Raw genomic sequence first — 12,112 nt, forward strand, 5'->3', positions numbered from 1 at the left:
TCGCTTCGGGCCTCGTTGATTCTTTTTCCGATATCACAGATTCTGGTGATTTCTCCATTACACATGGAATACAGTTAAAGGTTATTAGTATTTGTCACGAATGCTGCCTTGCAAAAGGACAACACACCCAGCCATAGTAAGCAACTTTTTGTATACAAACTTACTGTGCAACAATAGTGTCTTATGTTAACTATAACTCGACACTTAAAACGTTTAAACATTTTGCTAACATATTCAAAATTATTGTCAACGATTTTTTCAGAAAACTACAATCGATAGCCTACAGTTCAACTTCGCGGGTTCGAATCCGTTTTTCAATAAATTACAGTAAACTACGGTCATAACGAACTCAAAGGGACTACTAATTTTAGTTCGTTATAACCGTGGTTCGTTATAAGTACATATACAGCATGACTACAGCAAGTAGTCGGGACCAAAAAGTTAGTTCGTTATATCCGTCAGTTCGTTATAAGCGTGTTCGTTATAACCGTAGTTTACTGTACACCATCATAACATACAATGCGAAAGACCACCCGATTCTTTCATATCACTATAGTCAATCTGTCTTGGCATGACAGATTAACTATACCAGAGGCCATATAATAGATTTCAATAATAATAATAATAATAGTTTCAAGCCTTGGGTATAAATATTCCCAAATGGCAGCGGATGAGGGAAAAGGGGTAGACACATTTCACACATTTTTAATTTAATTATTCTAAATTAATAGATAATCTATTATATGGTCTCTGACTATACTAATATGAAAGAATCGGGTGGTTGTAGAATCTACTTGGTTAGAGCAGTATATGAAATGAAGGAGCACACTTCCGTCTTTACCAAGTCGGTTCATGTCGGAATAATTCCAAAGAAGCCATGGTTTAAATCATGTAAAGCAATCTGTCGTAGATCTAGGTCGAAGTATACATGGCGGTGTGGCGTCATTCGTGTAAGGGTCAAACACCTTAAGACACAAACTTATATTTCCTCTCAAGTTTCGATTTATCTCGAACAAATCGGCTTCCGAACCAAGGACATCTCACAAAGGAGAATATATTCATGTAAGGCCTCACTTACCCTAGACGTCACGCCGGGCTGCACAATCAGCTGCCGCCGTGGGCGCGGCGATGTGTATTTAGTACACGCATTTTGATTGGACAGCTCATGCCCCGCCTACTAGCGCTCGGGTCAAATTGACATCACTGGAACTCGGAGGATATTTACGTATTGGAAATCTTCTCGAGATAGGTACTTGGAGGAGTAAGACTTTCGCCTATTGTGAACTAAACGGAACAAAAAATGAGTTGGCAACGAGTAAAGCTACCGACTTTCGTGTTTGTATGTCAAATTGCATTTATTTTAATATTTGCATTTATGGCCAAATATGGCCCGACATCGAAACCCAAAGACACCGATACCAGCAGTTCCCCGGTGAAGAATTACTATGGAAGTGAGTACATTTTTCCGATTGTATTGGCCTACTTCCTTTCATGTAGTGTCACATTAGTATATATTTCAGTGGTAGGTCGACGTCACGTAAGTGCATAAATGTCAATCAATCAGATTGATATGATTGTTATCACTCTTACTTGGATTTATCGCAGTCACAATAAGGTGATATATTCATTTAGACATTCGTAATTATCGTGCCAGTAACGATTGAATGTATATTTCAGTCAAGGTCAGAGACCCAGATTTAACCCACGGTCATATTCGTGTTTATGTTACAAATATTAAATCATAACCGCGTTAATACGAAAGGTGCCGTATTGCGAGATTATGTCCGGATTATCGAAACTTTTGATTTAATATTATCTCTTTGATCATATAGAGATTTTAGCAAATGTATTATAATGGAAGACTTGAACATACCACTATTTAGAAAGTTATGTGAATAAAAATTATCCCAAAATATTTTTTACAATAGGGTTTTTTTGAATACGACTTTGAAAACCCACTAATGGCTTCTGGCTGAAAAGAGTTAGCTTGATATAAATATTACATAATGGCAGTGGGTGAAGGAAAAGGGGTAGACACATTTGACACATTTTTAATTTAATTATTCTAAATTAATTATTATTATTTTTTTTATTCTAAAATTATTTTGATAATCATGTTCGAGGACATTGCACTGTTGCTGGTAGTGAGTGAATGAGTGAGTAAGGTTTTACGCCGCTTTTAGCAATATTCCAGCAATATCACGGCGGGGACACCAGAAATGGGCTTCACACATTTGAACCCATGTCGGGAATCGAACCCAGGTCTTCGGCGTGATGAGCAGACGCTTTAACCACTAGGCTACCCGACCGCCCCTCTGTTGCTAGTAACTACTGAATAAATGCGTATTGTTTTTCGCCGCATTGTTTCCAGTAATATCGCGGCGGGGTACAAAAGAAATGGATTTCACGCATTTTACCCAATTGGGGAATCGAACCCGGGCCTTTGGCTTTAACCACTAGTCTCTTAGCTGAAAACAAATTCAATTCATTGGCTACAGGTCAACAGAATATGTTCTTAATCTCCTGTCAAGATTAGCATAATATCCTACGAACATGCATCGGATCAGGATACGCTAAACATTGCAACCATTTCAAGCAATTCCGATACTGATGTGTATTTCTATTTATCACACTTCAGAAATTCAACTTGGACTATGTAATTCCGCACATGTTCGAGATAGACTCCCTCTTAAACCGCGTCTTCAGTTCCAACAATGTCACGGCGGTTGTGGACACAAGAACTTAGCTCCACACACAGTACACTTGTGAGCAATCTTTGGCGTAACGAGAGAACGCTTTAACCATTAGACTACCCCACCGCCCTAAAGATGATATTATACCCCAAAACGCGAAAATGTTATTTAAGACAAAACTATGTTAAGTATTTTCTGTTGTTGAAAGTTGTTTTGTAACGTAATTGACAATACAACTGAAGATGTTAGATATGTTTCAGAATGTTGACTAGATGAGACATGGGTGATGAATGTTGACAAGATGAGACATGTGTGAGATATGTGGAAAAGATGAGACATGTGTGAGATATGTTGAAGAGATGAGACGTGTGTGATGCATGTTAACAAGATGAGACATGTGTGAGATATGTGGAAAAGATTAGACGTGTGTGAGATATGTTGAAGAGTTGAGACGTGTATGAGATACGTTGAATATATGAGATTTGTGTCAGGTTATGTTGAAGAGATGAGACGTGTGTAAGGCATATTGAAGACATGAGACATGTGTGAGGTATGCTGAAGACATGAGACATGAGGGAGATATGTTGAAGATATGAGACGTGTGTGAGGTAGGTGGAAGAAATGAGACATGCGCGAGATTTGGGATGAGATGAGACGTGTGTGAGATATGTTGAAGACATGAGACATGTGTGTGAAATGTTTAAGAGATGAGACGCTTGTGAGATATATATAGAATACTAAACGAGCTCCCGTGTAATACCAATTTTATGACAAGAGTGAATAGTTCTGGAATTTGACGAGCGAAAGCGAGTTTCACGAGTTTCATAAGATTGGTATAATTACAGGAAGCGAGTTTTGTATTTCATTCATTACTTGCCATTTGTAATTTTTTCTATAGAATTTCACTGTCGTGTATGAACAGGCAGACACGGATAATTGATAATTGAGTTTAACAGAACAATACTTCAAACACGTCAAGCGTAGACACATATCAATTTAATACCACACCACGGCCCCCCTTTAGAATGCAAGCGTCCGTTCCACAAAGTTATCGTAGCGATAAGGTTCTCGTAACTCACATACTTTAACAGAAACTTGCGACGACTGTCGTTGCACTACAGTACGATCGCCTTGTGGAACGGGACCTGCACGACAATGTTTACAATCACGTCACAATATTCTATGACGTCATTTGTAGAATATTGTTGCAAGATCCAACGGCGAAACAATGCCATTTGACGTCAGCCAAGCAGCGGGGACATTGAGTGTGCATAAGCTCCTCTCAGCGATCTATGATCTCCTCACACAATGACGTTGAATAAGCCAAGGGATGCTGAGAGCTTTCAATGTTTGTTCGTGTAACTTGTAGTACGTAAGCATGCGTTTTTGTATTACACAATGTGTAATACAGCTGAATGTTTATTAAACAGGTGATCTCTTCACGGGCAAGTAATAAATTGAAGAGATGAGACATCTGTGGGATATTTGGAAGACATGAGACGTGTGTGACGTAAGCTGAAGACATGAGACGTGTGTGAGTTATTCTGAGGACAGGAGACGTGTGTGAGGTATGCTGAAGACATGAGACGTATGTAAGGTATGCTGAAGACATGAGATGTGTGTGAGTTATTCTGAGGACATGAGACGTGTGTGAGGTATGCTGAAGACATGAGATGTGTGTGAGGTATGCTGAAGACATGAGACGTGTGTGAGGTATGCTGAAGACATGAGATGTGTGTGAGATATGTTGAAGACATGAGACGTGTGTGAGGTATGCTGAAGACATGAGACGTGTGTGAGGTATGCTGAAGACATGAGACGTGTGTGAGGTATGCTGAAGACATGAGTCGTGTGTGAGATATGCTGAAGACATGAGACGTGTGTGAGATATGTTGAAGTGTTGAAGCGTGTGTAAGGTAGGAAGGTAGGAAGAGATGAGATATGTGTGTGAAATGTTAAAGAGATGAGACGCTTGTGAGATATATATATATAGAATACTAAACGAGCTCCTGTGTAATACCAATTTGAGACGTGTGTAAGGTAGGTGGAAGAGATGAGATATGTCTGAGATTTGCTGAAGAGATAATATAGGTTTGAGATATGTGGAAGAGATTGAGATACGTGTGAGATATGTTGATGACATGAGACGTGTGTGAGATATGTTGAAGTATTGAAGCGTGTGTAAGGTAGGTGGAAGAGATGAGATATGTGTGTGAAATGTTAAAGAGATGAGACGCTTGTGAGATATATATATATATAGAATACTAAACGAGCTCCCGTGTAATACCAATTTGAGACGTGTGTAAGGTAGGTGGAAGAGATGAGATATGTCTGAGATTTGCTGAAGAGATAATATAGGTTTGAGATATGTGGAAGAGATTGAGATACGTGTGAGATATGTTGAAGACATGAGACATGTTCGAGATCTGTGAAAGAGGAAGAGATGACACGTGTGACAGATAAATAAAAGAGATGCGATATGTGTGAGTTACGTGGAATTTCTTCAACGACGCCAGAGGACATATGCTCAGCGTTTGGCATGTATTTTGCTGACTTAGCTACACCTGTAATATCTGATTGTTTTGATAACTCTTTTGCTTCTGATGTAACGGAAAGAGTAGAAATAATCGAAAAGATCTATAAACATCCTGATGTGGAAAAGCTTGATTCACCGCTATCCGATCCTTTTACCTTCCAAGAGGTCTGGTGTACTGTCAAGTCAATGAAAATGGGAAAATCCCCTGGTCCAGACTGCCTTACTAATGAACACCTTAAACGTGCAGGTAGATCATTATTTGGCCATTTAACTACAATGTTCAATGCTATAATTAAATATGAATATACACCATCTTCCTATCACGTAGGCAAGATATTACCAATTCACAAAGGCCATGGTAAGAGCAAGTCTGACCCAAACAATTACAGAGGGATTGCCTTAACATCTGTCCTCAGTAAGCTTTTTGAACGCCTCCTGCTTTTCAGAAGTGAAAAGAGGGTAAACAGAAAGCGTGTTGTCCCGCATCCGTTACAATTCGGATTTCGCAAAAATGCAGGGGCTGAAACAGCCTGCTTCAGCCTCCTTGAAAACATTGCATAGTATACGGAAAGAAAATCAGTTGTTTATTGTGCATTTGTTGATAACGCAAAGGCATTTGATAGAGTATGGCTTGATGGCTTATTCCTTAAGCTATATGACATGGGTATAACTGGTAAACATGGCGTCTTTTGCGTAATGCCTACTCGTCCATGCAATCATATGTTACATACGCAGGCTACAGCTCAGATGTATTTCTATCTATCAAGGTGTTGGTCAAGGACGTGTATTATCTGCCTCGCTTTTCACAGTATATATCAATGATCTCATATGCAAGCTTGATTGCTCTGGCTACGGCCTCCGCCCACCTTGGGGTCACTATCCGGGTCAACTGCTAGCAGACGATACAACCATTGTCAGTAGCCCTCCATCAACACTGCAACACCTGCTAGATATTGCTCACAATTATGCGTGTAGATGGCGTCTGGTTTATAACGTGAATAAAAGTGAAGTCGTAGTATTTTCGCACTGTAAATATAATGTACCCGACCCTCATGTTTCCTGTGGAAAGATAGAATTGCCACACAAGAATTGTGTAACGTATGCTGGTGTATGCCTAAGTGACGGGATCTCAACACTCGAACGCTCGCGTATTGCATGTGAAAAACTGAAAAGACTTATTAATGTAAACCATAACAATGGTTTGAATTTCGGTGGGATGAACCCAATTGCAGCTGTGCGAATACTACAGAGAGTTATCTTGCCATGTGCCTTATATGGATGCAATGTATGGGGGCAACTTACTGGTAGAGAGTATGAATTGCTGGAAATACCACAGCGCTACTTCAGTAAAAAAGTACAGGGTCTACCAAGACTTACACCAAGCAAAGTTGTATTGGATAGTCTAGATCTTATTACCACTCAGGCATACATTGATAAACAAGCTCTGCTCTTATTTGGTAAAATGTGTCGATCTAGCTGCGACTTCTATTTCAAACAACTATTTATTGGCAGACTTGGGCAATACAAATGTCAACCAGATTTTGACAAAAGATGTTATAAATCTCCCTGTTTTAACATGCTGCGCCTTGTACATAAATACGATCTTTTCCATGTCTTGAATGATTACATAGCTAATTGTAATGATCCCAGTAAATGTACATGGACTAGTCTTGTGAATGAAAAGATAAGAAATGTAGATTCTGTAAGGCTTTTGAAACAAATGTGCGACCGACAGGACCTGTTAAGATATACTGGTATCAGATCAGAAGGTCAACACAGGATTTGGCAACTTTCTTTACGATTTCCTTCAAAGTTTTACGTTCTGTCTAATATTGTCAAAATAGGATGCTCTGAGATAGAATTGCGAGAATGTCATTGCGGAAGTTGGCCCATGACATAGTCAAACACATTTTTATATCATGTACTATAAATATGCAAGAAAGAAATGAAATGTTCGAAAATATCTTTGATATCACAGACGCGAATTCTTTTGTTGACCTTTGGTCAAATGATGATGATGTTATCATGTCTTTCCTCTTAGGCGGACTGCCTGATTGCATGAAAGACCTTGAGCTTGAGATATGGGCGAAACTATGTTACTAGTCTCTCATTATGTTAACATGTGGCAACATATATATATGTATCTTATATAATGTATCTTCAGTACTGGAGGAAATAAAGACAATCTATCTGTTGAACACATGGGTTGGGTGTAAGCTATGCTGAACAGATCAGACACATGTGAGATATTTTAATAGATGGAACATTTTTGAGATAGCTTTTCCAGATGAAAAATGTGTGAGTTATTCTGAAAAGATGAGAAACATCTGAAGAATTTTATCAGATGAAAAATGTGTGATATATGCAAAAATAAGAGACATGTGTAAGGTATGTTGAACAGCTGGGGGATTAAAATGGGATGTAATGCGATGACCTGTCATCTAGTTGACGTTCTCTAGAGTGTCACATTGAGATTCCCGGACCCAAACTTCAGGAGAAACACCAGTTATGATACCCAGCTTAATCCCCTGTACATTATGAAGATAGGGTGGTATGACTACTTTCCGTCTATATAATAACATAACTCTGTTTGTGATGCGCATTACGTGTAACAAGAGTAATATACGAGTAGGTGAAAGAGTGGCCCACGGAGTATGACTCGAGTTCCGGTCCCCAGACTGGTGCATTATGGGCGCACTACTTAAGTTGAGAGTTTTAGTTTTCAAGACAGAATGTGTTTGCAGCGTTTCAAATCATATCATAGGTTTCGCAATGTTTTTTTGAACCCCCTAACTGGCAGGAGATCGTTCCGTTTTTTATTGGAAAACCTGAGGACAAAATATATAATTCAGTATTTTCTGGAAAATCATAGTCAGCCTGATAACGGTAAGGAACAGTTGGTGGCACATTGGTTAAACTGTTCATTCGAGTTCGATTCTCACCGTGGGAACCATACGTGAAGCCAGCAATTAGTGTTTCCCAGTCCTGACATTGTGAAGCAATGCGGTGCTAAAACTGCCAATCAAAGTTTGTCAATCACTCGAGTGTCTTTCCATTGAAAATGTAGCCCCGTAAAGATCCCGGTTAGGACAGGTCTTCAGCAACCCATGCTTATAAGAGGCGACTATGCTTGTCGTAAGAGGTGACTAACGGGATCGGGTGGTCAGGCTCGCTGACGTGGTTGATGTACGTCGTCGTATCCAAATTGCGTGAATCGATGCGCATGATGTCAATCACTGGATTGTTTGGTCTAGACTCGAATATTTACAGAACGCCGTCATATAGCTGGAATATTGCTGAGTGCGGAGTTATAAAACAAGCAAGCAAACAAACAAACAAACTGAAAATGTAACCTATCCATCTTCAAAATTTTCCTCCAAGCAGAAACTTACAGCACTCTGAACCTTAAACTGACACATATATTTGTCACGTGTCAAGTCACATAGCCTACCCGCGATCCCTTCCACCCTGATATAATAAGATCCATCACTGGCTGTGAATAGCATCATCTCAAAACCCACCTACTCCTTACTTATATTTCACCCTTGACGTCATTGGCCACAAAGGCGTGGGGTTCGAGGTGGAGTGGGGTCGGGGGTAGGGGCTTTGGTTGGTTGGAGTAAAGCCTGTCTCAAAGCCCCTGAACCATATTATTGAAGCAAAATGTTTTTTTAAAGCACGAACCTTTCCCCAGTCAGAACATGGATGTGGTGACCTTTTCATAAATGAATACATCCTGTTTGTGACAAACAATCAAAGGTTTTCTCGTTTTGAAATAGAATCCGCACAACTACAAATGCGTATTATATAGTCGTTTTAAGTTACAATTAATGTTAAATTCAAAAGTGAGGTTTTACCTTCACAACAAATTCGCAATTTCAACAAAGTCAACAAACTTTCGAGATGCAGCAGGAGAACTTTATAGGTTTTATGCCCATATTGCAAGATGAAAACACACAGGCAGTTGTTCGATTAAAATACGTATTTTTGTAAAGCGAAATATCATAAATTGACTTGCCTTTGCATGTGTTTGTGACGGGTCCTCCCGGTGGGGCAGGATACGCTCACCTGGTATGATTTGATAGTGATTCATGAACACCTGCTCATGATACAGTCGGAATTGCACAATCCACTCTGCTTTTAGCAGTGATTTGTAATAAATACGGAAAGGGTTGCTTTTATTTATTTATACTGACACACACAGCCGACTGAACTAAGTGTGTAATTTACTCGCATCATAAAATCCACCCTCTCACTGATCGAAATTGTTTGTTGAAAAGCTATCAAATGTTATTATTTGGGATATGTATTTTGTTGGTTGATCCCTCATTTCTTAGACAGGTTGTGGTTATTAACCGAACAGGGATTAACGAGTCAATAAGAGAAAGAAATAGTGGATGCGTGAGAAAAGAAAATTCGTGACTAAGTGAGAGCAAGAAAGTGCGAGTGAAAGTGAGAGAGTGAGTGCGAGAAAGTCAGTGAGAATGAGAGAGTGAGTGCAAGAAAGAGAGTGAGTGCGAGAATGATTGAGTGCGAGAATGATTGAGTGCGAGAATGATTGAGTGCAAGAAAGTGAGTGTGAGAAAGTGAGTGAGTGCGAGCTTGAGTGAGTGCGAGAAAGTGAGTGAGTGCGGGAATGAGTGAGTGCGAGAATGAGTGAGTGCGGGAATGAGTGAGTGCGAAAAAGCGAGTGAATGCGAGCTTGAGTGAGTGTTAGAAAGTGAGTGCGAGAGTGAGAGAGCGAAAAAGTGAGTGAGTGCGAGAATGAGTGAGTGCGAGCTTGAGTGAGTGTTAGAAAGTGATCTGAGTGAGTGCGAGAGTGGGTGAGAGCGAATAGTGTCTGGAAAAGTGTCTGAAAGTGAGGAAGTGAGTAAGAGAAAACGAGAACGTCTGCGAGTTAGCGCGCGAGAGTGAGAAAGTTAGTGAGAGAGAGCGATAAAATCAGTGAGTTGGTGCTAGGGTATATAAAGACAATTACAGACCAATTTCCATCAGAATAAGGAGCCGTTATACGACGGAACATTAACGCAAGGACTCTCACATCCTCGAGCCAGCTAGTTCTAAAGGAAATGCTTCACACTGGTATTTTATCCCTAGTGAAACACAATTAAAGATTCAATCCCACCTTTCAGCCTGATACACAAGTGCTCTTCATCGATAACTGGATTGAAACCCAGCCCTACTTACGAAGTCCCGAGCGAAGACACCATAAGGGTAAATCGTACCACAGTAAGGCTGACCTACTCACCTTTAGAATATAAAACGTCAATGCAAGAGAAAAACCTCGGAAACAGATCGGGTAAAAACATGTATCCGGTTACACCTCATACCTACAGTCTATACAGACCCTCGCGAGATTCAGCGGGGTATGGATTGTGACCGTGTAGAGGTGTGCGTGTCCATCCTACCAAATATTATGCATGTGTGAGACAAGGATGTGCTCCAAGCCCCATCATATTGCGATATATTGTGTTGACTGTGTTTTGTGTTTGTAACCTGGTATAAAGTCAAAAATAAATACATCGTATAATCTCACCGCCAAAAGAAACGCGAAACATAAGTACATATATGGAGAAGTGTGTAAGTTAAGAAGAGATGCTTCCCATGCGTACCACCTGATGGCAAAACTAACAGTCAGTCAAATGTTACCACAGTGTCTTCTGTTTTATCACGGAATGTTGTACGTGAATTCCACTCTTTGACACGCTAATCCTGCACGAGACAAATGGTGCATCTCGAGTTGGATATGAGTAATTCTTCATATACTAACAGACATGTATAGTATTCGCCTTTCTTTTTTCGGTGAGTATATATCATCAACCAAGTCCAGGAGGAAGGAGTGGCCTCATTGTCTTAGGTGCCGAATTCCCTGAGGGGAGTGCCAGTAACCTCTGAATTTCACTGTTTTAACACTCACTCACTCACTCACTCACCATTGTTCCACATTCGCGATTGGTTGACTATCTACGATCTGGGTTCAAACGTGCCATATATTGCGCAGTGTGGCTTTGTCGATATGTACTCGGTGTAATCATAGGACTGGATGTTATTGAACTTGCTATCAGCTGTTCCTAAACGTACATTTCAAAGTATTGATGGCCTGGGATATTTTAAAAATGATTTATTCCGGAAAATATTGGAAACACGCACGCAAGCACGAACGCACGCACGCACGCACGCACGCACGCACGCACGCACGCACGCACGCACGCAAATGAGGCCCTTGGCTTGTCTAACGTTATGTACATGGATTATTGAGGAGGGTAGTGTAAATCTCGCAGTTTACCGCGAGAGTTCAGTGACGCTTTAGGTGTGTTTTACAGCCCAGTCGTCAGGACACTGACCTTTACCTTGCATGTATGTTTCTCATGTGACCCATTTCCGTTTTGCATGAACGTGCATGCGGTGACTCTTGGAGGGGATTATATCTTTAGTGCAACCTCTCGCCGTATTGTTAGTGGTCAGGTGTATAAATGTATATTACGGTGTTTTGAGGAAGAGGAAAAGATTATTTCACGCGGTGTTTCCTTAAACGCCAGTCAAGACAAGAGTGATCTAGATTAATCCATTTTTTCACATCCTTCTAGTACGCCTGGATTGACAATGTATCAGCTGCATGTCGTTGTCGACCTGTTGGTTCGACCCACTCGGGTCCACTCGGTGTTTTCCTCTCACGTTTGCCACATAATACCTAAAACAGCAGCGTCGTATATTGCTTGCGGTCGGTGTTATCTGCGTTATCTCGCTGCATATAGTTCGCATAACACGACGCCATTCGTGACCAACTCGTGTTATTCTGAGACAAGCCGAATAGCGACTCGTGCCCCTCTCATGGCCATTTTCGCGACCGGGTTCCGCCGGGCATGCCTAAAACAACTGTCAA

At 40.5% G+C, this 12,112-nt stretch overlaps 1 protein-coding gene across 1 annotated transcript in view; it reads left to right on the forward strand.

Annotated features, from left to right (window-relative positions):
* Window positions 1-1,217: 1,217 nt before the first annotated feature.
* The window catches only part of LOC139458300 (ammonium transporter Rh type A-like), a 28,186-nt gene continuing 17,291 nt past the window's right edge, over window positions 1,218-12,112 (forward strand). Inside the window, exon 1 of the mRNA XM_071239689.1 lies at window positions 1,218-1,451. Coding sequence (XP_071095790.1) covers window positions 1,301-1,451 — 151 coding nt within the window. The 5' untranslated portion in view covers window positions 1,218-1,300. The remainder of the gene's footprint in view (window positions 1,452-12,112) is intronic.

Source organism: Haliotis cracherodii, unplaced genomic scaffold (assembly GCF_022045235.1).
Source record: "Haliotis cracherodii isolate W230 unplaced genomic scaffold, xgHalCrac1.p SCAF_12, whole genome shotgun sequence".
In the NCBI taxonomy this organism is placed as follows: domain Eukaryota; kingdom Metazoa; phylum Mollusca; class Gastropoda; order Lepetellida; family Haliotidae; genus Haliotis; species Haliotis cracherodii.